At 53.1% G+C, this 27,519-nt stretch overlaps 1 protein-coding gene and 1 non-coding gene across 2 annotated transcripts; both read left to right on the forward strand.

Annotated features, from left to right (window-relative positions):
- Nucleotides 1-225: 225 nt before the first annotated feature.
- Nucleotides 226-297, forward strand: TRNAC-GCA (transfer RNA cysteine (anticodon GCA)). The gene has a single exon. It is a non-coding gene; the product is annotated as a tRNA-Cys (tRNA).
- A 648-nt stretch (nt 298-945) lies between these two features.
- Nucleotides 946-27,081, forward strand: LAPTM5 (lysosomal protein transmembrane 5). The gene is made up of 8 exons (XM_055573900.1): nt 946-1,094; nt 17,201-17,294; nt 18,157-18,233; nt 19,880-20,014; nt 20,714-20,836; nt 21,980-22,075; nt 24,356-24,448; nt 25,701-27,081. The coding sequence occupies exons 1-8, from the start codon at nt 1,008-1,010 to the stop codon at nt 25,788-25,790; spliced, it is 795 nt and encodes a 264-aa protein (XP_055429875.1). The 5' UTR covers nt 946-1,007; the 3' UTR covers nt 25,791-27,081.
- The last annotated feature ends 438 nt before the right edge of the window (nt 27,082-27,519 follow it).

Raw genomic sequence — 27,519 nt, forward strand, 5'->3', positions numbered from 1 at the left:
TATTCTTGTCCTGGTTTGGGCTTCTCTCTGAGGCTCAGGGTAGAGTGAAGACACTGATTTCTAGAACCAGTCAAGCCTTAGTTCAAATCTCCATTCCTCCACGGGTAAGTTGTGTAAGCTCAGGCAAATCACTTCCCCTCTCTGTGCCTCAGTTTCTTCATCTGTAAAATAGGGATAATAGTAGCTCCCTGAAAGGGCTGAGAAGAATTAGAGGAGTGGTCAGCCTCCCTGGTGGCTCAGAGGGTAAAGTGTCTGCCTGCAATGCAGGAGACCCAGGTTCGATCCCTGGGTTGGGAAGATCCCCTGGAAAAGGAAATGGCAACCCACTCCGGTATTCTTGCCTGGAAAATCCCATGGACAGAGAAGCCTGGTCTGCTAAGGTCCACTGGGTCGCAAAGAGTCGGACACGACTGAACAACTTCACTTTAGAGGATTAAAGGCGTGGATCCAGGACCATGCTTGAAAGTGAAAGTGAAGTCGCTTAGTCCTGTCCGACTTTGCAACCATGCTTAGGAAACACTTAACAAGGTGGGAGACACTAAGCAGTGGCCGTTTTTGTAGCTGGGCAGACCTGGGTTTGAATCCTGACACCAGCACTAACTGCTGTGTGACTTTGGGTGGATGCCTTGACCTCTCTGAGGGTCTAACTTCTGTCCGGAAATGGGACTGGTAACAGTCCCTGCATCCAAGGATGGTGGTGAGCATCCTGTCAGCGGGGTTTCGTGAGTGAAACTGCTTAAACCCCAGCCCCGAGCCCTGGCAAACAGCAGGCAGTGGAGATGTAAGGGAAGCCCCTCCGGGAGTGGCGGTGGCCCCCTGCTGTCCTACTCGAGGCAGGCCGGGGCCCTTCCCCTGCCGCCCCGCCCCAGCTGTGACGCCCACACCCCTGCCTGTCTGAGGGGCAGGAAGGAAGTGAGGAGGGCAGCCGGCAGCTTCCCCTTTTCTGCCCCTGCTCCAGGCTCCTAGTTCCTTCCCCGTCAGTGCCTCGGAGGAGGGGAGGCAGCATCATGGCCCCCCGCGCGGCCGCCATCCGCCAGACCTGCTGCTGCTTCAATGTGCGCATCGCTACCACCGCCCTGGCCATCTACCATGTGGTGAGTGTGCAGGTGCCCTGGGCAGTGTGTGTGTGTGTGTGTGTGTGTTTAAGACAGAGAGCGAGCGAGCCCCACCCCCATCTACTGAACCCCCTTGAGTGGGAGCACCGTTGCTCACCACCTCTTCGTAGAACCCCGGCCCGTCCCTTCCCTGCTCTGCGCCTTAGGGTCCCTCTCTGTCCAAAGTGTGTGCCGGGGGTGGGGTTTGGGGGCGGGGGGAGCTCTGCGGCAGTGGCAGCAGTGGAAGGAGGGGGTCCTTGTTCTAAACGAATATAGCTCCCATTCTCTCTGAGGCTCAGTTTCTGCCTCTGTGAAATGGGACCTTCAGCTCCACAAGCTCATTCAGGTGCAAACAGCCCCAGATGTGAAAGTGCTTTGGAAACCCGGAATCTCAGGAAGAACGTGAGCCAGGAGTGTTGTCAGGAAATGGGGTCAGGTCACAGGCACGGCTGTGCCGACTCTCCCTGGAGCCTGGGCCACTGGAAGGGATGGGAAACGGGATCTCCCTTTTGTGCTTCCAGAGGGAACAGAGGGGCCTGAGTCCTCGGTTTGGCTTGCATATGAGCAGGGTGACTGGCCTGGCCCTGGAGACTTGGGTCAGTTGAGGAGGAACGGGCCCACTGGTACCCCTTTGGAGGCTGGTGTGCACAGCTGGGTGTTGAGTCTTGTCTCTTATAAACTCAGAGTGACTCTGGGCGAGTCATAGCCCCCCGGGGGCCAGAGGCTCTCCCTCTGTCTAGGTGGCTGAAAGTTGGGGTTCTCTTTTCGGGCCCTGTCCAGACCCATCCCCCCAGCCCACAGTTCTGAGACACACACAGCTCACCAGACCCAGCGCCTCCCTCCCAGGGTGACTCAGGGCCTGTGGTTAATAGTTCTTTTATGAGCCTGGAAGGGCTTACTTAAAATTAGCCTAGATCTGGCAACGCTGTGGCAGGCTGCTATAAACTGTTCAGACCTGGTTGCATCTGCTTCCTGTCGCAGGCAGAGCCGGCAGGGCTGTGGCCAGAGCCCAATCTTCAGAGCGCTGGTGCCACTCAGGGTTCAGCGCACAGTCTCTGGATCTGGACTCTTGTGTACCAGTCCTGGCCTCGTCACTTCCTAGCTGTGCAGCCTTGGGCCACTTACTTAACCTTTATGAATGTCTGTTTTGTCTAAAAAAAAAATGAGCCTGAGAATAGTAATACCTCTCTGATGGGGTTGTTGCAAGGATCAAGGGTATAAATATCTACGAGGCATGTAGTGGGAACTATTACCTGACAGGTAGTTGAAGTTATTATTAGCAGGGCCTCAGACACAGAGCCTGAGGCCGGCACACCCATAAGTCAAGTGGTCACATCCCCAGAACACTGGTTTTGGGTGGAGCTCAGAGGTTGCTCCGCCGGGCTCCTGCCAATGTGAGAGTGATTCTGAGAGAAGTGAAAGGCACTTGACTGTCACCAGACCAAGTCCTTAGGGCCTCTTTAAGCTCTGAGATTGTATCATGTTCTTGGAAACACAGTGTCCTAAGCAGGGGTGTCCCCGTGGGGGGCAGGCCCCTGGGTCCCTACCCTTGCTCTGCCGCTAACTAGCCATGCAACCTTGGACAGGCTGCTTCCTTGGGTCTCAGTTTTTCCTTTACAAGATGATGGGTAAGGGGTGTGGACTGGCTCAGAGGTCTCAAACGCCGATGCGTCCGGGGCCAGGCGGGTCCTGTAAGTGAGCGCCCTGGGGTCTGCGGACCTCGCTGTGACCTGGGAAGCCTGTTCTGCGTCTGTTCTGGCAGCTGCTCTCTGTTTCCGCCGATTGTTGCTGTGTGGGCCCCAGCAGCCGCTCTTGTGACATTTGGAGAATCAGGAAACACAGGCTTTTATGCCACAACTTCTGCTGTCTCCATGTTGGTGACTGATTTGAGGAAAAAAAGAAATCCCTGGGCAGACCGAGTCAAACCTACTTGCAGGCTGCAGGGCCCGGAGTCTGCGTCACAAACCCCTGACTTGGTGACTCTTGAGGTTTCCTTTTGCTCATGCCATCCGAGATCCTCACCTGTACACAGCGATATGACATCAGCCCCTGCCCACAGAGCTGGAAAATGTGTGCGCGGGTGATCAGGAAGCCTTCTTGGAGGAGTGCCACTGGCCGAGGTGTAGTTTGGTTATGAGGAGGGTGGATCTGGGATGAATAGGTGTGCAAAGCTGTGGAGGCTGAGGACCGTGGCTTGTGCTTGGGACCCTACACAGACCAACTGGAGGCTGTAGGTTGGGGAGTAGGAGGTGGGAGGGGATTGGATTGATAAGCTAGAGGTTGGACCTTCACGACAGGGCACTTTTGACATTTGGGGCTGGTGCATTCTTTGTTGTGGAGAGTGAAGAGCACACTGTCAGATGTTTAGCAGCATCCCCTGGCCTTTATTTACAAGATACTAATAACTCCCCACCAGCTGTGATGACCCAAAATATCTCCAGACACTGTGAATGTATCCTGGGGGTGAAATCACACCCAGCTGAGAACCACCGTCTTTCATGTGGGTCATGGGGAGCCCTGGGATGTCCTAGAGCCGAAGGCAGGAGAATGGAAGAAGAGTCTGGAAGCTGGCCCCGGCAGTCTTCTCTGGGCTGGAATGCTTGATAGATTCCAGTGGAGGATGGTCCTCCTGCCCTCTCTGTGAGAGGTCTTGCTCCTTCCCAGAAAGGGCAGGGCTTTCTCTGTAGCCTGGCAGTCACATAGCAGGTGTATTGTCAGGGCCTTGAACATCTGGATAGAAAAGTAGATGCTGCCCTCCAGATGTATTGGTCACCTAGACTGGTGTCATCTGGAGCCATTCGTGGGTGACAGCCCTGCACACGGAGAGCTATTCATGGACTGGGCCCCTCTAGGGAGGGTTAAATCGGGCTCTTCGCATCCTCAGACAGTGTCACCGCTTACTGAGTCATTGGGGTGTTATCACTGCAGGACCCCCACGCCCAACGGCCGGAGGACCTTCTTCCCCACTTCCCTGGGTTTGTGCAGAGGATTCCCTGGGTCACAAATGATTTCTGACCCAAAGTGGCACACCTAGAGGAGTCAGAGAACTTTTGTAAACTGGTCTCTCTGGTTCTGGTTTATCTGGCAGCCCAAAGCATGTCTGTCCCAAGTTAATGGCAGGAGATAAGGACCCTAGAAGACCCTTTTGCCCAGAAATATCTCCCTCCCAAGCCTGGAGTTCCATTAGAAATTCATTGTCTGATGAAAAGCTTACATCCACGGTGATTTCAATCCTGTAGCAAGAGGATACACCGAAACAAGGCCAGGAGGAAATGAGACTGATGCTGGCCATGGCTTGTCTCTGGGTTACAGGTTGTGAAAGCTCTATTTTTTTTTTCTACTTTTCTGTATTCTCAGTATTTGCTACAATGAGCATGTATTACATTTTAAAAATAAATATTTTATTTTAGAACAGTTTTGGATTCATAGGAGAACTGTGAACAGAGTTCCTGTATACCCCCTTTCTGGACTCCCCGATTGATAGCATCTTACATTAACATGACGCATTTGTCACAATTGGTGAGTCAGTATTGACATACTATTATTAACCACCAGCCCATACTTTATTCAGATTTCTTCAGCTTTTCCCTAAGATCCTTTTTCAGGATCCCATGTTGTATACAGTCATCACACCGCCGTAGGTTTCCCTTGGCTGTGATAGTTTTTCAGATTTTCCTCATTTTTGATGACCTAGACAGTTTTGAGGAATATCAGTCACGCATTTTGTCAGATATTCATCAAATGGGACTTGTCTGGTGGTTTTCTCCTGGTTAGACTTGGACAACGTGTTTCGGGAAGGAGATCGCAGAGGTAAAGTGCCCTTCTCCGCACTGCATATTGAGGGTATAAGCTTGCACATGCCTTATCACTGTTGATGTTGACCTTGATCACCTGGCTGAGGTCCTGTCTGTTGTGTTTCTCCACTGTAAGGAGACTGCTTCTCCACCAGTGTTCTCCTTGACTTACAGGTCTGCTGGCAGCTGGCTCCATGTCTGAGGCACTGCTAATAAGAAAGCACTCAATCTCTATTACTTAAAGGACCCTCTTGTCAATGTGGATTCGCTCTCAACATGTCTTTCTTTTCCGTGCGCAGCCCCAGGCCAGCACACGGGCCTGACAGTTTCATGGCCTCTGTCCTCTAGGGGTTCCAACCTACCAAGGAAAAATTGTGATAATGGTGCTCAAGAGTAACAGGGCTGGCTCAGCTGGGGGCCCAGACAAGCTGCCTTAGGTCAGCCCTGGCCTAGAAGCTCTGGGTTTCTCCAGTTGCTCAGCGGTAAAAAATCTGCCTGCAAGGCAGGAGACACAGGAGACATGAGTTCAATCCCTGAGTCGTTCAGGAGACATGGGTTCGATCCCTGAGTCAGGAAAATCCCCCAGAGGAGGAAAGGGCAACCCACTTCAGTATTCTTGCCTGGAAAATCCCATGGATAGAGGAGCCTGGCAGGCTACAGTCCATGGAGTTGGAGTAAGAGTTGGACTCTACTGAGCACGCACCAGGTGGAGGCCGGGATTCAGGAAAGGCTTTTGGGAGGAGGCCTGAGTGCTAAGCATGAGCAGGACTTTGCTTCAGAATGTAGAGGAATAAAAGGGCGTGCTGGCCGAGGGAGCAGCAGGTGAAGATTTGGAAGTACTGAGAAGCTCATGGAGCTGGGATGGAGGGAGCGATGCTTATGAGGCGTGGTAGGGAAGGTTGCAGAAGTCAGCAGGGGCAAGACTGAAACGAAGCTCTGGCTTCTTTCATGGATCTCTGCTTGCCCTAGTTCTCTCATTTCATAGAGGAGTGAACAGGGTCCAGAGGGTCCCTGGCTAGTTCCAGGTCACACAGGGAGGTGGGGAGGGGCTTGCTCCGGACCTCGGCTACCAGCACACAGGTGTGTGGGATGAGCCCACGGGTGCACAAATGAACTCCTTACCTGGTCCATGGCCCAGGGGTGGTCCGTCTGTCTGAGAGGCCCTTCTCTCACCCAGCGTTCGTTTCGTCTTCATGGTCCAGCTCATGGGAAGCTTCCTCCTCCAGGAGGCCGTCTTGTTTGTCCTCCTGAGAACTGCAGTGACTCCTCTCTCTCTGCTCCACTTTGGGGCCTGAAAAGATTGTGGACTTGTCTCCATCACTCACTGACAATGTGACTGAGCAGGCAGTTGCCTTTGCTGTCTGGGACTCAGCTTCCTATCTGTTAAATGGGGCCAGTGGTCCCTGTCTCAAGGGTGATGGTTTTGAAATATTGAGCTGATGTGGCCCTACGAGAGATGGGGCTGGCAGGCAAGTGCCCAGTGTGGGCTGTGGGATGTGACCAGAGGCCACTCCCCTTTCTAGAGCTCATCTGTTTAGAGTCTAAAAATAGGTCCTAACTGTTAGGTCCGTCTGTTAAAACCTCTGCCTTCACGCCCAGTGGCCCCATGTGGGGCAGAAAGAACTTGCTCTGTATGCTGCCTGAATGCGGGGGGAGGCCAGTGGGGGTAGGGTGGGAATCATGGCCCCTCTCCAGAGCCATGGCCAAGGCGTCCTGGTGGGAACTCAGTTGTGCTCCCCATCTCCAGGGTGCGCACCCTGCCTTCTAGCTTATAAAATGTCAGAGGCCTTCAAGGGGACCCCTGGACCAACTGGGCCCAATGTAGGGTGGCAGGCAGGGCCTTCTGGGGAACAGAGTTAGTTGGGCTCTTCTTGCTACCCCAGGCCTGGTGGGCTGAGTGATGGTGGCCAGTCATCTGTGAGAGGTGGGCCGGGACAGGCCAGACCCCAGAGTGAGCCTTGTCCCATCCCCACTTCCTGGTTCTCAAGCCCAAGGAAAGAGAAAGAAAGGGCTTCTGGGAAGGGGAGGTGGTGAGTGGTGGTTCCACCCGTTGGGGGTCACCTTGGCTGGAGGGACCCACTGCTGTCAGAGAGCCATACCAGCCCCGGGGAGGGTCCTCCCTGGTATAGGGGCTGGGGCCTCACTCAGACCTGGCCCTATGGCTGGAGGGCAGGGCCTGGGTGGGCCAAGGTTCTCGGTCAGCACCCTAGTCCAGGGCCCTGCCGCCCCTCACCAACCGGAAGGGAGGCTTTTATTTTGAGCCCAGGGCAGTGGCTCAGAACCAGGACTTCTATCTGAGCTTACTGAGGCCTGCATTGGTCTCCCAGGGGACCCCACACCACCAGGGGCACAGAGCCTTTAACGAGGCAGGAAGCTGAGCAGGGAGCTTGCAGAGCGAAGGTGCTGGCTCCCTGCCTTCCAGCCCTCAGCCCTGCTGAAGGCCCAGTGGGTCCCTCTCGTCCGAGCTTCAGTTTTCTCTCCTGTCAACTGGGGGCCAATAACCATGACCGGCATGGTCAGAGACTCAAAGGGAACCAGGTGGGAGACCCAGCGAGTACCCCACAAATGGGATCTACCCCGGAGCCCCTATTTGACAGAAGAGGAAATTGAGGCTTGCACAGGCCAAGCGACTTTGCAGCCCGGGGTAGATCCAGAACAAGAGCCCAAGAGTCCTGCTCGAGGCCCAGGCTTTGCCACTGTTACTCCAGACCGTGTCGGGGGAAGGGCCGGCTTCTTGGTAGCCATGGAGTGGGATTCAACAGTAGTATCCGGGGAGCATTGTTCTTAGAAACACGGAGCCCATGTGCAAAGATGCAATCTCTATTTCACCTGTAAAATGAGAGGGAATTGACCTCTCCTAAATGCTCCAGTCATACTAACACTTATTATCACAGCAGGGGCGTTTGCCCTGAAGGTAAATAAGGAATTGATGCTTTGTGGGGATAGTTTGGGGGTGTTCCGAAAGTGGAGGAGGATGGGAGCGTGGACTCAGCTTGGAGGCTCATTCTGAGCCCCCAAATGGGTGCCCATAAAGGATGACCACCCCCCATCCTCCAAGAATGGCAGAGTCCCCCTGGGATTCAGCGGGTCAGAAAGTTCACCTTCAGCGCCTCTTCCTTCAGGGGAAGTCTTGCCCTTCTGTCTTCTTTCACAGGGGCAGGTCTGAAAGGTCAAAGGGCAGAGGGCAGAGGACAGGCCTTGCTGGGCTGTCACACTCGAAGCACAGGCAAGGGATGGGGCTCGGAGGTTGATACACTGGTTTTCCCGGACGTGGGCCCAGAGCGTGCTGCTCCCATGCCGGCGCTTTCCACTGCGGGTAATGACCCATGGGGCGTGCAGTCCCAACTGTGTTCTCTGCCAGCTCCCTACCTGCGCGTGAGCTGTTCCTTTTTTCCCTGGAGTGTTCTTTCTCCCTTTTCTGCCAACCTCACAGTCACATCCCTGGAAAACCACATGTCCCCTTAGCATCTCCCGTATCCCTCCACCAGTCCAGCCACCCAGCGGCAGCTGCCATTTTCTGGGGGCCTCCTGTGTGTCAGGCATGTGCCGAGCCAAAGTTGCAGTTCCCCGAGAGAAGCTTCTTGCAGTTGCCTAAACACACCTCATCCTTTTTTGCTTTTGCTGTTCCCTCTGCCTGGAACACCCTTCCCACTGCCCTTTGGTTGAAATCTTTAATTCTCACCATCTCTCAGAAGCCTTCGTGGAGCCCCGACTCCTAGATTCTGAGTTCTCAGCATCTCCCCCTATCCCGGGGTGGCTCCCACCTCCACCTGTGGGGGCCCTGGGGGTCCTGTGTTCTGGCCTGGAGGCCTGAAGGCCAGGGTCGGCCCTGCCTGATTCATCTTCATCATCCCCAGGGCCTGACACGGAGTAGGTGGCTGCCAATCTCAATTGTATTTTACTTTTGCAAACCTTTTATTGATGCATAGTTTCTATAAGTGGATGTCTTGATGACCTTTTTCAGGGAGCAACATCCAGGTAACTTCCAGACTGAGAAATAGGACGGGACCAGCCCCCAAGGGCCCCTGGTGGCCCCCGCTCGTCACTATGCGGCCCTCACTGACTTCCTTCAACCCTTGTAGTTCTAGAAGGACCCAGGGATGAGTTTACACATCACGGGCTCTTCTTTTCTCTCAACACTGTGTTTGTGAGCTTTTTCTGCATGACTGTGTGTATCCACTTTGTTTCCCCCTTGCTGTATACTATTTCACTGCATGAATATATCAGAGTATGTTTGCCTCTTGTAGGGAGGAGGAAGACACTGGGGTTGTTTCCAGCGTGGGGCCCTTACAATGGCCACGGGGACCTGTGGCTTGGTGTCTGCCCTAGGCACGGTCCCTCGATTTTTCTGAAGATCAAGTCTTTGGTAGCAGACATCTGTCAACCTCATCTGCTCCGCACAACAGCCCTGCTAGTGGGTGGAGCCTTCTTTCTGTTTTACAGATGAGGAAACCCGGTGCAGGAATCGAGGGGCCAGGTGGGGCGAAGGAGGGGCGGTTAATTAGGAGGGGGGCGCGGGGATGGGAGGGAGGCTGGTGCAGCTGGGGTCCCAGGGAAGTGAGGGCAGCCTGGCTGGGGCACCCGCTGAGCCGTGGTTCTGGGAAGGCGCCCCGTGATGGTATCTAGGCCGGCTGGGGAGGTGTCTGGGGAGATAGCTCTGGCAGAGGCGGGAGGGGGGAATGGCCCCCACCCAGTTGCCCCTGATAAGCTGCGACAGGAAGTGTGGGGTGGGGTTGGGGAGGAGAGCTTCCTCCCGACGCTGATGCATCTAGTTCTTTTCTCCCATCCTCTGGCCAGACAGCCCCAGGGGGCCCCCCCTCCACACACACAGGGAAAGCAGGGTGGGTGGGTGATGTGGAGGGGAGTGAGCTTCAGGGAGGGGGCGATGATGATGATGATGATGGGAAGGAGAAAGATAACAACAGTCACAGCCTGAACATGCAGGAGTCCATGAGTTCCTTGGCCCCCAGAGCCGGAGGACCCGGGGTCAGGTTGGAGCAGCCCTGGAAGGCTGGAAGAACTGTGCGCTTGGGACCGGCTTCCCATTGTGCGAATCGCTTCATCTCTGTTGGCGAGGGCGGAGGACGAGCCGGGGCCTGACTCCTTGTGCAACCTTGGCTGAGGCACTCACAGGCCCTGTTCTCCTCGGATTGGAAGTGGGTCAGCAGTTCTGACCTCACAGACTTGTGAGGAGGAGTCATTTCAGTTAACAGACAGGAAATGGCCCACGCACCGGCTCTCACGTAGTAGATGCTCACTGAGTGTCAGATCGCTTTGTCAATTTTACCCCCTGGAAGCTCAAAGGATAGGTTTCTGCCTGCATGCTTGCGCAGATCCTAAGCCCCAGCGGGGCCCGCATTCTTCGACTGGGAAATGGTGCTTGATCCCCAGAGTCAGGGGATCTGGTGTCATCACCACCATCGCTATGATCTTCATCACCACCATCATCATGTCATGCTGTCAGGAGTGCCGTGGACATCAGCAGCCCCAGCAGGCCTGTGGCTACCTCCATCACCACCAGCCTGCCACCTCCACCGTCACCTCTATCATCACTGCCCATAGGATCATAGCCCAGCCACAGGGCAGCCAGTCCCTGTCTCCCAGCTCCTGCACCATTGTCAAGCCCACCTGACCCTTGTGTCTACTCCACTCAGCTGCGGCATCACCGCTGTTATGGCCACAGCCATGTTCAATAGTGCTCCCATGCCCCTGCCCTCCTGGCCTCCTCCTCTCCTCCTACAACCGCTGCTGTAGGTTGAGGAAGGCGAGTTTCGGAAAAAAGAAGGAGACGGGCACTGTACAGGAACAGATCACCTTTAATGAGGCGAGAAGGGGCAGCAGTCAGATTAGTGAGCTGCTGTACTTACCCAAGAAAAGAGTAAGTATGTATAGGCATGTATGTGGAAAGCTACTGTCTTAAGGGGGCCTGTTCTTCTTTAAGGTTGTTCGGAGTAGTTAACTCTTAAACGGTGATCGGCCAGAGGCTGGGACCGGCTGGGAGCTGGGGCTGTTGCTGCTAAGTCACTTCAGTCGTGTCCGACTCTGTGCGACCCCATAGATGGCAGCCCACCAGGCTCCCCTGTCCCTGGGATTCTCCAGGCAAGAACACTGGAGTGGGGTGCCATTTCCTTCTCCAATGCAGGAAAGTAAAAAGTGAAAGTGAAGTCACTCAGTTGTGTCCGACTCATAGCGACCCCATGGACTGTAGCCTACCAGGCTCCTCCGTCCATGGGATTTCCATGGCAAGAGTACTGGAGTGGGGTGCCATTGCCTTCTCCAGGAAGCTGGGGGTAATCAACCTTAATGTCCATTTTTTTTTCTTCCTGAGAGAGAGTTCTTTGTTTTGCTTAGAATGGTGGGGAGGACCTGGAGGGGAGTTTTAACTCCAGGCTGTTTTGAGCTGCGTACCTTTCCTTCAGCTGCCCTTTTACTTGAGCTCAGGCTGTTGGTTTGCTCCTCAGAACCGCCAGGAAAACAAGTAGAAATTCTCCTGGCCTCCTGGCCACTTCCCCCATCACACGGCTTAGGGAAGTTGTGTGTTTGTTTTTGAGAAAGAAGAGCTGGGGTGGGGATGAAAGTGGGAACTGAAACCAGGGAGAAGGCGAGGGAAGAGGTGAGAAAGGGGAATGGAGAGTGAAGGCAGCAGGGGCGGGCTGAGCGTGGTCGGAACTCACCGGCCACAGAGCCCGCGCCTGAGCGCAGCGTCCGGAGGGCTCAAGCTGACTCTGACTCTGCAGTCTGTTTGTTGTGTGGCCTTGGGCTGGCCACTGCCTCTCCTTGGGCTCCACGTGCCCAAGGGTGACATCCCCTCTCTCAGGGAAGAGTCATTCCTGCCCCCGAGTTTCCCTGGATCTGTCCTGGCACGCTCCAGGTCTCTTCTGGAAACGCTTAAAGCCATGGTCAAGCTTTTCCTGTTTGTGAAACCTTCCTGGGGCCGTCCAGACAGCTATGATCAGTCCCTCGTCAGGGACTCTCAGCCTCCCGCATGTCCCATGACATGGCTCTGCACACTCTGGTCGCCTGTTGGGTTCCCCTGGGGACTGTGACACCTGCAGGCCAGGGTCAGTGACTTTTCCAGACAGGGCTGGGAGGTGGTGGGCGCTCAGAGTGTTTACCGGATGAACAAACAAGGGAGCAGGTATATACCTGCCCAACAGTGTGTACTGATCGGGCACTTGCTGTGTGCCAGGCTCAGGGCTGGAGTGCATTTGACCGATAGCAGCCCTGCCAGGCAGGTCCAATTATTATCCCATTTCCCAGAGGAGGAGACTGAGGATCAGAGAGGTCGGGAGCGTGCTCAAGGGCACAGAGCCGGGGTTGGGGCAGGGTCACTTGAGTCCAGCACCCTGGCTCTTAGCTGTAACTGACCAAAGATGCCGTGATGGAGGAACAGGTGGGTAGTGAATGCCGTGTGCCCAAGCATTGTGGGAGGAGAGAAGCCCCATTCCTGTCCCAGGAGGGCATGAATCACGGCCCAGGCGGGCGCTCAGACTCAGGGAGAGGACAGCTCTGCTCTAGTGGGAGGAGGGAGATGAGGGGAAGGGGAGGGCCAGGTGGCCTAGGTAGTCTGGACTCTTGGGGTTTCCTGGCCTCTCCCAGCTTATGCTATAGGTAAGTCAGGTACTTTCTGAACTACAAAGAGCTCTTGCTGAGGACTTGGGTGGAGCAGTGAGGACTTTCTGATGAGTGGGGTGCATTCCGGGGTGGGAGACCCTGGGCAGCCTGGGTGTGACATGCCATGGGTGGCAGGAATTCAGTCATTCCAGTGAGAATAGGGGTGACTCTCTTCATTGACTGGAGGGGATAAACTGAGGTCAGGGAGGAGCTAGGACTTGGCCAGGGTTATCTAGCTGTGAGACAGTGGGAGAGGCCTCTTCTACCCTAGCTGTTGTCCCTTGAGCTGTGGGCATAGGGTCCGTCGGTGGCCTGGGAAGGGTGGGTGGATCGTTGGTGAGACCAGGGCTTGGCCCCAGATCAACCACTCAGCCTGGAGTGGAGCCTGGACTCTGGGAGCCCAGGCAATAGGGTTCATATCCCAGCCAGGCTACGTGACACAGGGCACGTGAATTTTCCTCTCTGAGTTTCCATTCCTAACCTCTAACATGGGGAAGATGTTGGCTTTCTTGCAGGGTTTTGGGAGATGGTGGTGCAAGCCTGTGGATACAGTTCTCAGCACAGAGTAGGTGCTCAGGGAATGTCAGTTCCTCTCCGCTTCATCTCCTACAGAACTGAGATGCCTATCCTCCTCCTGGATCAGGGACTGGTGTCTTCCATTGATTGTCAGAGGCCAGCAGAGGGTCTGAGTCAGACTGAGGTTGCTCTGGGGTTGGTTCCTGCCTCTGTGAGCCTCCAGGTTCTTATCTGGCAAATGGGGACAGGGATATCACTCTCCTCCTACAGGATGGTCGGATGAGAAGGTGAAACGGGGTAAAGGAGGAGCTTGGTTTTAAGCACAGGTGGTTTTTTACAAAAGTGGAAATGCTTCTAGTGTCTGCTGCTGCTTCTAGCACAAGCTGTGGGAGGTGGAGGAGGCGGCAGAGGGAAGGGGAGGCAGGGCCCTGCTGGCTCTGCTGGACTCTCACATGGGAGTGGGGGAGGACAGACCTCAGGCAGAGCCAGGAGGTGGGGAGATGCTGGGAGGACACTGGAGAGGGGAAGAGAATCAGAGCCAGCCCTGTTGGCCTGCGGTCCTACAAATGATCAGCTGAAAGGCCTTGGACAAGTTACCAGACCTCTTTGAGCCTCACTTTTCCCATTTGTGAAATGGAGGTGGGAGCATTAAGAACAGTCCCTTTGCTGGATTTGGGAGGATCACAGGGATGGTGTGGGTGGTGAACCAGGCATGGAATCAGGCTGTATAAATGTCCCCCCTCTTCGCTCTCATTTCTGGGATCCCAGGATATTCAGGAGGGGGTGGTTGAAGAGGGATAGTTAGGGCGCTAGTGGCAGGATTGCAGACGTGGCAGCAGGGCTGTGGGAGAGTGTCAGGGCCAGAATTGAGAATCTCGGGAATGGTTTGTGGGTTGGCACCGGTTTCCAAAGTGGGGTGATACCCAAGGTGACCACTGGGGCCTCAGAATGACAATATTACAATTTCTAAATTTTTCAATCATGTTCTTTATTCATTTCTGGGTATGTTGCGTGTAGGTTTTATGATGTTCACTCTAAACCAGGACGGTGGCACATGCATATAATTTGGAAATCAAGAAACAGAGTAGTGTGTGCAAACGGTTTTACTGACATAGGTCCATGATCAAAGTATCTGAGCCCTCTGGAGTCAGGAAAAGCAGGTCTCCGAGGTGACCTGGGGATTGGGGTGTGTGGGAAGGCATCAGGACAGCCCTGGGAAACTGGGGCTTCAGGCTCCTCTTTGTCCCCAACTTGCTGTGCGTCCTTGGTCCAGCCACCTAACCTCTCTGAGCTCAGAAAATGAGCAGAAGGAGTTTATAAAAGAAGCAGACAGACTCTTTCTAGCAGCTAGAGGTCGAGACTGTCTGATTCCGAGTGTCGTCCTAGACTCAGACAATCCTGGACTCTTGGGACTTCAAAAGGCTTCCTGTATCACGGCTGATAGATAATCATGCATTTCTAAGCTCAGCCGTGGCGAGTCGTCTGTGCTGTGCTCGCACATCTCAGGGAACCCCAGAGCTTATCATTTTTCAGGGAGCCCTGTTCTGTCCTGAACTGAGCCGTCATGTGCCTCCCTTTCTCTTTCCCTCATTACAGGGGAAATTGGGGGAAAAGGGCCTGGAACTCTAGTCTTTAGGAGGTGAGGAAGCAGCCTTTCTCTCTCTGAGCTATTTCCTGTGCGTATCAGCCACAGCCCCCACCACATCTGCCTTCTGCTGTGAGCTGCTTTCGACACTTCTGGGGAAACAAAGCCTTTTTCATCAGGTAGAGGGGGCCCATGTCAACTCACAGCAGCCGAAAGCAGCTTATACTTGCTGAGTACCCACTGCAGGGCTTGAAGCTCAGTGCTTTGCAAATACAAGACAATTTATTTCCCATTAAATCCAGTGCTTGCCAGTTTCCAAATGAGGGAATTCAGAGAGGTAAAGTGACTTGCTCAAGTTCACATAGTGACCTGGATTTGTATCCATCTCTGCCTGACTCTCGGAGAAGGCAGCGGCACCCCACTCCAGTACTCTTGCCTGGAAAATCCCATGGATGGAGGAGCCTGGAAGGCTGCAGTCCATGGGGTCTCTGAGGGTCGGACACGACTGAGCGACTTCACTTTCACTTTTCACTTTCATGCATTGGAGAAGGAAATGGCAACACACTCCAGTGTTCTTGCCTGGAGAATCCCAGGGATGGGGGAGCCTGGTGGGCTGCCGTCTATGGGGGTCACACAGAGTCGGACACGACTGAAGTGACTTAGTGACTTAGCAGCTGCCTGACTCTGGAGCCCAGCTCCTCATCAGTCTTCTTTGCTGTTCCTTTCTGCCCCCTGAACAGGATGTAATATGGCAGGAAGACAAATTGAAACCTAAGTCTGAGCTAAAAAAAACCCATCACAAGTCAGCGGGGGAAACAGATGGTGGGTGTCTAGTTGTTTGTCAGCTGAGCATCAGTTACTAGTGCAGGGCCGCCTAGAAAGCCCATGCAAACTTAGGCCATATTAATAGAGGTAGGCCATCCACTGCAAGGGAGGAGACAGTCTTTTTCACAGTGTGGTCAGATGGCACTGGAGAAGTGTGTGTGTATCATGGGGAGAAGGCTTGCTGTAAGGACATGAACTCAGTGAAGATTAAGTTCGCTGTGGTTGGAAGCATTCAAGTAGAGGATGCATGGTACAGGATTCCTGCCTTAGAAGATAGAGGGCAGGGATAAGGTGACCTCTAAGGTCCTTTGAAACTGCAGCTTTGTGGCTGAACCACAGCTCTTGCCAGGACCACAGCAATGCTCATGTCCATCAGGTTTCCCCCTTTTCTGTCATTCTTAGCAAGGGTCCCCTGAGGGAATAGGGTTTATTCGTTTATCCATCCGTCTGTTCATCTATAGCAGCTAGAGCAGTGAACAAGAGAGACACAGTCCTTTCCTCAGTTCAGTTCAGTCACTCAGTTGCGTTCAACTCTGCGACTCCATGGACTGCAGCACGCCAGGCCTCCCTGTCCATCACCAACTCCCGGAGCTGACTCAAACTCATGTCCATTGAGGCAGTGATGCCATCCAACCATCTCATCCTCTGTCGTCCCCTTCTCCTCCTGCCTTCAATCTTTCCCAGCATCAGGATCTTTTCCAATGAGTCAGCTCTTCCCATCAGGTGGCCAAAGTATTGGAGTTTCAGCTTCAGCATCAGTCCTTCCAATGAATACTCAGTACTGATTTCCTTTAGGATGGACTGGTTGCATCTCCTTTCTATCCAGGGGACTCTCAAGAGTCTTCTCCAACATCACAGTTCAAAAGTATCAGTTCTTCAGTGCTCAGCTTTCTTCACAGTCCAACTCTCACATCCATACACGACCACTGGAAAAACTATAGCTTTGACTAAAATGGACTTTTGTTGGCAAAGTAATGTCTCTGCTTTTAAATATGCTGTCTAGATTGGTCATAACTTTTTTTTCCAAGGAGCAAGCATCTTTTATAATCCAGAGAGAATAATAACAATAACAATAATAGCACAGACTGTGCTTATTATTTGTCAGGTACTTTAAGTGAATCATGTCATCTGGCCCCACTACAACCTTATGAGACAAATATTAGTATTATCTCCATTTGCACATGAGGGTTGAAAAGCCAGGAGGACTGGCATTCATAGATCAGAGACTCCCAGGTCTGAGTTGATGATCCCAAGAACTTGAATTTCTGTCATGCTCAGATGCTGTGACTAAGACCCTGTGATGTCCAGAGCCTGTCGTTATAAAAGAGGGCACACAGCAGGGGCCCAGTCCCTGGTGAGAGCCCTCTGTTTCCCCCACTTCCTCAAGCCTGACCTTCAGTAGTCACAGTTACCGCTTTGCTAAGAACTGGGTATGGTTCTAAGTGCTGTCCTGCGATGTTCTCCTTTACTCCCCGCATTAGCCTCCTTAGGTAGCTGTCAGGATTATCCTCATTTTACAGATGGGGAAACGGAGGCACAGAGATGTCAAATAATTTTCCCAAGCTCACACAGCTAGGAAGAAGAAGAAGGAGGGTTAAGAGCTTGAGCTGTCTCTCTCTAGGCCACACTGTATCCAGGATGCCCCACTGCCCAGCATTCCACCTCCTCCAGGACCTCTCCTTACGGGCCCCAACTGCACACTGTTGGGGTGGAAGTGGTTGGTGGTGGGACTGTGCACACCCCGGCTCACTGATGCTCTGTTCTGCCCCCAGATCATGAGTGTGTTGCTGTTCATTGAGCACTCGGTGGAGGTGGCCCACGGCAAGGCCTCCTGCAAGTTCTCGAAGACGGGCTACCTCAGGATCGGTAGGTCCAGGGGAAGCCAAAGGGTGGGGAGGGGTGAGGGGAGGGGCACCGGCCAGGGGTGGAGCAGCTGGAATTGAGGCCCTGCTACTCGTCCTTTCTGACGTCTGCAAGTGGAGAAATTCCCAAGTGTCCGCACGAGGTCTCCAGATGTGAGAGCAAATAGGAGGCTGCTAGGTGGTCAGGCAGTAAAGAATCTGCCCACAGTGCGGGAGACCAGGGTTCGATCCCTGGCTCAGGAAGATCCCCTAGAGAAAGGGAATGGCAACCCACTCCAGTATTCTTGCCTGGAGAATCCCATGGACAGAGGAGACTGGTGGGCTACAGTCCAGGGGTTGCAAAGAGTCGGCCATGACTGAGCCACTGACCCACTTTGCAAACCTAGCCAGCCTTTCTAGTCTGGACTAGTGGCAATGGCAGCAGGAATCTCCCCTGCTTGGCCCAGACAGGCGCCCGTCACTCAGCTCCTCACCGTGGGCTCCAGCCCCTGCTCACCTCTCTGGTCTCACCTCTCATCTCTTTCTGCTCCCTCCATGCTACCCTCCCCCTGCTGCACCCACCACACCGAGCTGGGCCCTGTCTCGGGGTCCCTGCCTGGCCTCCTGGCTCACGGGCCACCTCCTTAGAGGCCTTCCCAGGCCCCTGCCACCCCTCTCCCTCTCTTAAGCCATCTTTGTTACCTGAAATGTTCTGTTTGCAACTTGGTAGCCCCTCAAGACTGAGAACCGCAGGAGGGCAGGGCCTGGGCTTTCCTGCTCACTGGCATAGTACCCACACCAGAGGTTCCCAGAGTGTGGCCCTTGGAACCTGGAATGCCTCCCTAGGGGGCGCTTCTGGGCCCCTCACGGCTCTCTTTGTCTTTCAGCTGAACTGGTCTCCAGCTTTCTGCTCATCACCATGCTCTTCATCATCAGCTTGAGCCTGCTGGTTGGCGTGGTCAAGGTGAGGGCCTGGTTGGGGAGGGGCAGGGGAGTTGGGACCTGGGAGGTGGATATGGAACCCTCGCTGCTCTCCTGCCCTCTCCTATTCACACCCGCTACATGGGCAGCCCTGGATGCTGAGAGGTGGGAGGCAGGTATTTGGTGGAGATCCAGCTTGCACCCTGAGATCTTCAAACTTAGCTTTTGGAAACCTTCCACCTTTTTTCCACACCAGACCCCTCAGGCTGGAGGCCCCGGTTTCCTATGAAAATCATCTGTCCTCTGTGGGCAAGGGTGTGCTCAGCCAGCTGTGGCCGCCGCTCATCACTGACTCTTTGGCTGAACTAGCTGCCAAACCACATCCTTTTGAATTGCAGGTGGTGGCAGGGAATTTGGTAGAGAGAAAAGGAAGGGGCATTTTGAGGCCTAGGTAGAAGGGAAGAAAGCAGTGGATTCTGTAATCAGTGCGAGGAGCCCAAGCAGAGGGGAGGGTGCAGCTGCATCTAGCTCAGTGCCAACCAGCTAGCGGATGAGAGAGACGGACTGCGGCTCAGCCTCCTGCAAAGAGGAACCTGTCTGTCCCTTAGCAGCCCCGGGAGTGGGCAGGAAGCCAGGGCCCAGGTCACACAGTCATGGGAGCAGGCCCCGGAAAGAGAATCCTTCCTGGGCAGACAGTGGGCCGGGTATCCCAGGGCCAGCAGGGTGGGGTGGTGATTTGGTGCTGGTTTGGATTGTCTCCACCTTGCTCCAAACACCACTGTTCACTCCCTAGCTAAGATCATTCTCTCAGGGGCCCTGCAACCCAGGGAGGGCTTTCGCCTTGGTTCCTGGTGGTTCCTGGGGGGTCGTGCAGAGACACAAATGGTCCAGCTAAGAAAATGGATCCGATCGTCCCTGAAGCCCCTGAGCTTTAGCCTGGGCTGATTCGGCTGCCTCCTGAGCAATTTTGGATAACCACATGAGAAACCACGAAACCACCTTTTCTCTGATTTTGTCCCCAGCTGTGGGTTCCTACGAATTAATACTGGTCACAGTGGTCACTTGCTTTCACTTGAAGGAGAGGGATGTCAGCCTTGACCTCCCAGGCCCTCTCACTGTGACTGAACATCCTGGGAGGCATGCTACCCAGAGGTCAGATCCATTGTTAAAACAGCACAAGCTTTCTTTTTCCCACCTTCAGGCCTTAGCTCCTGCCAGCCCTGCTGCCTCCAGTGCCCACCCCTTCCCTCCCTGCTTCTTTCCAGCTCTAGTCCCAGTGACTCCACTTCCAGGAAGTCTTCTCAGATTCCTTTTCATCTGTCAAATGGACACAAAGTCTTTCCTTCTTGGGTTCTTAAGAGTGAGTTGAGGCAGACCCGGGTCCTAGAGCCCCAACCACTTATCTGTGTAGATGAGGACTGTTCCTGGTGTTCCTGCTGTATCCCAGGACACTGAGACTGCTTACCCTCAGGGCCTGGGTCTTGCCTTCTCCCCATGTCCAGATGCTCACTCAGAGGAAGGCATGTGGATCCCCATGGGGTGACCTCAGCTGAGCTGCACAGATGATTTAAGAGAGCACCAGGTTCTCAGGGAGGGAAGGGAGCTTCAGGCCATGGGGTGCCGGAGACCCTCAGGCTGCACAAGACCGCTTGTGCAAGGGACCCCAACCATGCTGGGCTTGCCTTTCAGAACCGGGAGAAGTACCTGCTGCCCTTCCTGTCCCTGCAAATCATGGACTTCCTCCTGTGCCTGCTCACCCTGCTGGGCTCTTACATCGAACTGCCCGCCTACCTCAAGTTTGCCTCCCGGAGCAGCAGGCGGGTGGTGAGTATGTCCCATGTCCCTGTCCCATGCCTCCCAACCTCCAGCGGGGGAGACAGAGGAGCTCAGGCTGGTGAGGGCAGGAGCCCACAAGGCCCCTTTCTAGTTGGTGAGGTTGAGCAAGTCTCTGAGCCCCTTCAAAGCAGCCTGCATTTCTTCCTATAAAATGTGTCTGAGATCATGTCTCATCCATACGTCTAAGTATTAATTGGGGATGCGTGCACAGGGCGCACAGCATGTGGTAAGCATGGAACAAAGGTGAATTTACACCATAGGAAAGGGGACGCCCCATTTCTGCCCCGAGCTCCTACTTTGTCCCTCAACCACGTTGAAGAAAGGAAGGGAAGATGGTGAGCATCCTTGGTGGGAATGCCCATGACACCTGGTGCCAATCACTGACTCAGCTTTACAGAGTTGCTTTCACACGTCTCCTGACTGTGGCCTTTGAGGAGACTGACAAGCTATACGGCAGATGACCCTGGGCTGGGAGTCAGGACACCCTGGTTCTTGTCCTGGGTCTGCACCAGCCCATGGTGGCAATGTCTGAGGAATGAGCTTCCGTTTCTTTCTGGGCACCATGGACCAGAGAGTTGTTAATGTTTCTGGCTGGCAGTCTCTCAAACTGAGGGTCCACTGAGTGCCCCATGGTACCCAGACTTTTGGGTTGGGGCTAACTTTCTGGTCTGTCTTCTTCCCCCAAAGAGCCCCTCCAAGGTCCCACTGATGACCCTACAGCTGTTGGACTTCTGCCTGAGCATCCTGACCCTCTGCAGCTCCTACATGGAGGTGCCCACCTATCTCAACTTCAAGTCCATGAACCACATGGTGAGTCTGAGCTGAGGGTTCGCTGCCATCACTGATGGTGTAGCCTTGAGCAAGTTGCTTCCTCTCTCTGTGCCTCAGTGCTTAGGCTGGGTTCTCTGAAAGTGGAGCTGGGTGGGGAGATTCTTGCGTGAGTGATTTCCTGAAGGAGAGTTCTCAGGAAGAAATCTGAAAGGAGCCAGGGAAGCAGGTTAGACAAAAGGAAGAAGTCAGGCAGATATGTGGCTTTAGGAGTAGCCCTGAGGGATCCCAGAGGACGCCCTGCAGTGTGAACTGCAGTGCAGAGATGGTGATAGTTTTTCACTGGTCTCTAACAAATGATCCGCAAACATAGTGACTTTAAAACAATAAGCAATTGATTTCTGAATAGTTTCTGAGGATCGGGAATTTGAGAGTGGCTTAGCTGGGTCGTTCAGATTCAGGGTCTCTCTTGAGGTTGCCTTGAGGGCATGTGACTGTGGACACCGAGGGCTTTTCTAAATCGGGAGGATGCCCTCCCAGGCTGGCTTACTGGCATGGCTGTGGGGCTCTTTGCCTTGGTTCCCAACGATGTGAGCCTTTGAGAAGGCTGCTTGAGCATCGTCATGTCATGGCTGCCAGCTTTCCCCCAGTGAGTAGCCGAGTGAAAGCAAGGAGGAGACAGCCACATGGTCTCCGAGGTCACACTTGCCTCTGGCACATCCTATTGTCTGTGAGAAGTGAGTCTCTAAGTCTAACTCACACTCGAGGGTGGAGTGTCAAAGGATGTGTGCACATATTTACGTATGCCGCAGAGATTGTGCCCCCAGAGCAGGACCTTCCATCAACCAGTCCTGCTGTAATCTGCCCCTGGGGAGGGGACATGCCCCCCAGGTGTTTCAGGATTAGGTGGATCTGTCAGCCAAGATGACCCTCTGGAGAAGAACATGATGGGGACAACTGGGGCACCAGCCAGATAGGGGTCATCTGGATGGGCATCAGCTGCATTTGCCTCTCTGGGTTTGCTCCCCTGCCAGACAGGGCTGATGGTAGCTAGCACTGGGCTCCCAGGGCCCTTGCAAGGATCATCGGAGAAAATGTGTTCCTATGTGTATGGAGAGCTGGCTTTTATTCCTGTTAGAGTTCCTTAGGGCAGAGGCACTGAAACGGCCCCCAAATCTGTTCCAGAATTACCTCCCCAGCCAGGACGGTATGACTCACAACCAGTTCATCAAGATGATGATCATCTTTTCCATCGCCTTCGTCACCGTCCTCATCCTGAAGGTGAGTGGTCCCTGCCCCACGGCTCAGGGAGGGGTGATGAGGTTGTGCTGCTCCAGGGCCTCCCATGCCAGGCTGTTAGGAGACAGGGAAGCGTGTCTTCCATGTCTGCCTTCCTTGCTGTGGGCTCCAAACTCCAGTGCTCCCCACACCAGCTCCTCTGACCCCACATGGGATCCTCAGGGACCCCCAAGTTAGAGCAAGTGGATCTGTGAAGACCCAGCTGTGTTTGTTAGGGACTTAGTGTGTGACTCAGAGAAACCCTGATCTAGGGGAAAGAGGAGCTATTCTGTCTGGAATTAGATTCAGAAAGACCTGGATTTGAATCCTAGCTTTCCCCTCTGTAGCTATACGGTTGGTTTTCAAGTCACTTCTCTCTGGGTCTTGGATCTCACCTGTGAAAGGTACATCCTGTGTCTTGCTTTGCCCATGTCAACAGTTTTATGTGATTCAGGCACCAAAATGTAGACAGGTCCTGAGGTCATATTATTAGACGTTTGGTGATGAGAAAGAGGAAAGAGATCGGTTTTATTTTTCTCAGGAGCAGTCAGGCCCGGAGGACAGAGTTCCATTTCAGGTCCCAGTTCTTAGAGATATGGTGACAGACAGGAGTGTGTTAATTGTATCAGTCTCTAAAAACATATTGATACATCTCTGGTCAATGAAGGGGTTCCTTGGTGGCTCAATGGTAAAGAACCTACCTGCAATGGTCAGTAACATTTGAGTAACGAAAGATATGTTAATACGTCTCTGGTCAATAATGTGTTAATAGCAGCAGAACAGGAAGGTGAAGCGGCACGAAAACTCTGCCGTCTTAGGGAGTCAGTGAAACCGGGGCAGTTCAGCTTGAGAAAGAAATGACTCAAGGGGGATGTGATCACTGTCTCCAAGTACCCGAAGGACTCTCATGGGGATTCTGGAGGCCACAGTGGGGACCTGTGGCCGGAAGCCACAGGGAGGCTGGTGTCGACTCAAGAGAAGGAAGGGCTGTTAAAAGCATTCTTTTCTGATTGTGAAAGTAACATATGATCGCTGTAGAAATTTAGAAACTACCGATGAGCAGAAAGAAGATGATCAGCCCACCATCCACCGCCTCTCAGAGAGTAGCACTTCGGATATCTGGGTGCATTTCTGCCCCCGCCTCTTTTTTTTTTACGGGTGGTGTTACCAGACATCACTGCCTCCTTTCATCTGAGGCCCTGAGCAGTCTCTGCTCTCACTTTATGCCAAACTGGAAAGAGCTTCACTCCTTTTAACCCTTCCTCAAAGGACTGACCTATCACAAGTGCGTCAGTCACGCTCAGTGAGAACGTTTCTGAAGGCTGGCGGGGACCCAAGTAGGGGTTCACATCATACACGCTGCTAGAGAAAAACTGCCCAAACACAACTCCATTCCCCCCAGCCCTCTCCTGTTATTTTCATCCAGTGGGAGTGGGGGGCTGTTCTCTGTTAACATGGAGACCTATTAACACATCTTAGGTCTGCCCAACTCTGCCTCAGTGACCACTCTCCACCTGCTTGCTTTGCCCTGGCCCTTCATACTTCATTCTCTCATGGCTCATTTTATTTATTTCTTCTCCCTCTAAGTCTTCCTCATGGGACTCCATGAGGCAGGGGACATTCCAGATACCAGGACCCGCTCTTCTTCCTTAGAAGGCAGCTTAGGGGCAGAGAGAGACTTACTGGCTCTTGTTCCTTGCATGCACCCTGGGGACTTCACTCCCCACCCTGGAAAACTTCTCCCCAATTCTTATATCAATTGCTAAGAGAAAACTATTGCTCATGTCATCTGACAGATATATACATCTGTACATATAATTTTTATGCATCGATAAACATAAAACACTACTGTGTACAGTTTGGTAATTTGCTTAAAAAAACCCAGCATATCATAAGCAATTTTGTAGAAAACTTTTCTGGCTGTTAGCTCTGTCTCAGGAGGGGTGGAGCCACCTTAAGAGGTGGTGAGTTTCCTGTCCCCGGGGTGAAGAATCAGGATCTGCAGGAGTGTTGCCAGAGTGGCTGGAGGGTAGCCCAGAAGCCTCCAGAAACCTCCTCCCTGTGCTGAGTCTGTGGGGCAGTGAAAAGGAAAGCACCTTGGATAGCTGAGACTGGCAGGTGAGGCCCCCTCCAGCCAGAAGAGGCGTCTGAGCAGCAGCAGTTGAATGTGGCTTTGGGGGGTCAACTGGGGCTCCACAGGAAGCACGTGGCATCTGTCCCAGGCCTGCTGGAGTGGTGAGAAGGGGATCATGAAGCATAGCCTGACCTGGGCCTTTTTTCCAGGTCTACATGTTCAAGTGTGTGTGGAGATGCTACAGACTGATGAAGTGCACGAACTCGGCTGAGGAGAGGAGTGGTTCCAAGATGCTACAAAAGGTGAGCCTGCTGGGCAGTCAGGTCCCAGGTCTGCCCCCACTGTGTCACTGGGGGCAGGTCTCTCTGCCTTGCTCGGTTTCAGTCTCTCAACTTGTAAGATAAAAGCTGGACCAGAAGAAGTGTGAAGATCCCTTTCTGCTCTGATTGTCTAGGATTCAATTCATTCATTCACGCATTAAACATTTTCTGCCTCTTACTCTTTCTTGGCCTCACATCCAACCCTTGGGATGTAGAGAAAATTAAGATGCCATCCTGCCCTGGAGGAGAGCATAGTCCAGAGTGAACCTAGACATGGAGATTCAATTACAACTTGCTGTGAAGCACAGGGGCAATGGGAGCACAGAGGAGGCACCTAGCCTCATCTGGGGTTTCAGGGAAGGCTTCCTGGAGGAGGTGGCACCTGACCAAATCTTAGACTGTCAGTTGGTACAAGTTAGCTGAGAAAGGGGAAGGGATCTTCCAGGAAGAAGGGTGAAGTGCACTAAGAAGCAGATGATTGGAGAAATGATGCAAAATTGCAGCTGGTTTAAATTATTGGAGGCTCACTTTCCTCATCTGTAAAATGGGGATTGTATTGGTTAAGACTTTTTTTTGGGTTGCTAGTGTTAGACACCCAACTCAATCTTACTTATGTTAAAAAAAAATTGGGAATTTATTAGCTTATAGAACTTGAAAGTCCAGTGTTCAGGTCTGATTCAGGTACAGCTGAGGCCTGATGTCCAGAAATTTCATTTTTAGACATCCCTATCTGCATGGTGACAAAACAGCTGCCAGTAGCCCTAGACTGACATCCCACCCTCTAAGTAAGCCCCCCAAAAAGAAAGACATTCCAGGAGCAAGTCTGATTGGGCCAGCCTGGGTCACAAGCCTGTCCCCAAACCAGTGATGGATTGCCGGGGAGGATGAAATCCTACTTTGAGTGACCACTGCAGGTCTCATATCCACTCCCTTAGGTCAGAAAGATGATCAGTTCTTCTGAAAGCACACGGGCTGAGAATGTTTTCCCAGGGAAAACGGTGTACTGCTCTCAGAACAAGGGGGCTAGGTGCTGCACAGGCAGAAACAAGTCCGTCTGCACCTGTCTGGTTCGTGTAATGCCAGCACATAGTTAGTACCCAAAGCATGCTAGTCGTCACCCTCATCATCATTTTCATCATCTTGTCAGAGCTGGGGGTTGGAGCCCCTTGACCCTGGGTTGGGATGGTGGTCCCAACTGGTCAATTCTCAGTCCTCGTCTGTCTGTCTCTCCCAGGTGGTCCTGCCATCTTATGAGGAAGCCGTGTCTCTGCCATACAAGGTTCCGGAAGGGGGCCCAGCACCACCCCCGTACTCAGAGGTGTGATGCTCGCCAGGCCCCAGCCCTGGTGCTGGGAGGGGCGGAGCTGCCTCGCAATCCGCTTCTTTGCTTTGGCCCCCGTGGCCTGGGTGAACCACCTGGCTGACTTCAGGACCATCCGCTTGTGTCCCCCTCGCTGGCCTGCTTTTCCTGCGGGGCCTGGGAGATGCTCACAATGGGTCAACCCTTTTAGGCTGAATGATTCCTTGGGTCTCGAAAATTCAGTCCAACAGCCCTTGGCTTCTTTCCATCGGCTCTGACACTGGTCTACACGACTGGTCTTTCTAAAGTCAGTGAGTTTGGTTATGTAACTCTCAACTTCACCAGTTTTACTAAGGGGCTGACAAATCAAAAACACACTTGTCAGTTCGGTGAAAATAATGTGGTCAAACAACAAAGTCCATTGCATTGATTTGTAAATAGTTGTCAATTCACAGAGCAATTTAGTCAAATAATCATCAGTTGGTCCTCCCCACCAAATACATATGTCCAATTCCTTCCAATAGTTCCTTAAACAATGATTAAGTCAGCCAACCCTCAGTTAATTTAGTGATGACACCCAATAATAAAAAAAACTCAAATTAGCCCCTAATCCATTCAATTCAATCTCATCCAATAACCCAACTGCCTGCTGTGGTCAATTCAGTCCTTGTGAGTCCTGAATAATTGTTCATTCAAAGGAAAATGCAGTCAAGTATTTGCCAAAACAGGAAGTAGCAGTTGTTTTAATCATTAAACAGCCTCTACAGACACACAATAGGTTTGCTAAAGAGTAGTCATCCTCAACAACCAGTCACTCACGGCCAGTGTGGTCACATAGCCATGGGTCCTGGGAAACGGGTGTCCTCACCCGCGGTCATCTCTAGTAACTCACTATCGGCCCATCCCGCAGCCTATCCACCGCCAGTCAGCTGTAGGCCACCCAGCTCTGCCTGACACTTGGGTCAAGCAGAAATTCAGCCCTGAAATCAGGCAAATGCATTTGTTGGACTAAATCCACAGGTTAGTTCAGTCAAAACAGGCCAACCCTTTGTGGGCACAGACCCAGCCCTGGGGGCTTATGTTGGTGGGGCCATAGGGAAGGTTTTGGTACCTGTACCACCTCTTCTGTCTGCCTCCCTGGGGGCCAGGATTTCTGAGGGCACAGATCCAAAGGTGGAAAGAAAGCCACAGAAGCAGGTTCTCTGGGGTCTGTGAGGGGGTGCAGAGGGAGAGGGCTGTGCAAGGGGCTCCCACCAACACCCCTTGTGCCACTGCTTTGTGTGATGGGGAAGAAGTTTTTAATAAAGCAGCAACACGCTTCTCTTTGGCTCATGTGGTTCCTAAAATATAGTGTGTAGCCAGGGTTGGAAAGTCAACCTTCATCACTCCAACACACACACACACACACACACACAAACTGTTCTTTCAGTCCAGAAACTCACAGGGCCAATGTCCAGGTAGGGAGTGACATGACCTGGCACTGTTTCTGATCACAAATCATGGACCCTGTAAACACCCTCAGGTTTCCCAGACATGGTAGGAACTGCACTCACCTGGACAGCACCCACCTGGAGGCAGGTCCGATGCTGGGCACTGGGGTGACCACAGTGGATCTGAGTAGCCTCCAGTTACCCTTCAGTCGGGTAAGAGGAGGCAGAAACATAAATGATTGTAAATAGCCTGTAATTATTATAACACCATCATGGGGAAAGTCTGAGGGACCCTGTCAGCCAGAGGAGACTTCTTGGAAGAG

The sequence above is a fragment of the Bubalus kerabau genome, chromosome 3 (genome assembly GCF_029407905.1).
Source record: "Bubalus kerabau isolate K-KA32 ecotype Philippines breed swamp buffalo chromosome 3, PCC_UOA_SB_1v2, whole genome shotgun sequence".
In the NCBI taxonomy this organism is placed as follows: Eukaryota; Metazoa; Chordata; class Mammalia; order Artiodactyla; family Bovidae; genus Bubalus; species Bubalus kerabau.

Coding starts and splice junctions, on each gene's coding strand:
- LAPTM5 (XM_055573900.1), top strand. CDS start 1,008: ATGGCCCCCCGCGCGGCCGCCATCCGCCAGACCTGCTGCTGCTTCAAT. Junction 17,295..18,156: donor GACGGGCTACCTCAGGATCG/GTAGGTCCAGGG, acceptor TTTGTCTTTCAG/CTGAACTGGTCTCCAGCTTT. Junction 22,076..24,355: donor TCACCGTCCTCATCCTGAAG/GTGAGTGGTCCC, acceptor CCTTTTTTCCAG/GTCTACATGTTCAAGTGTGT.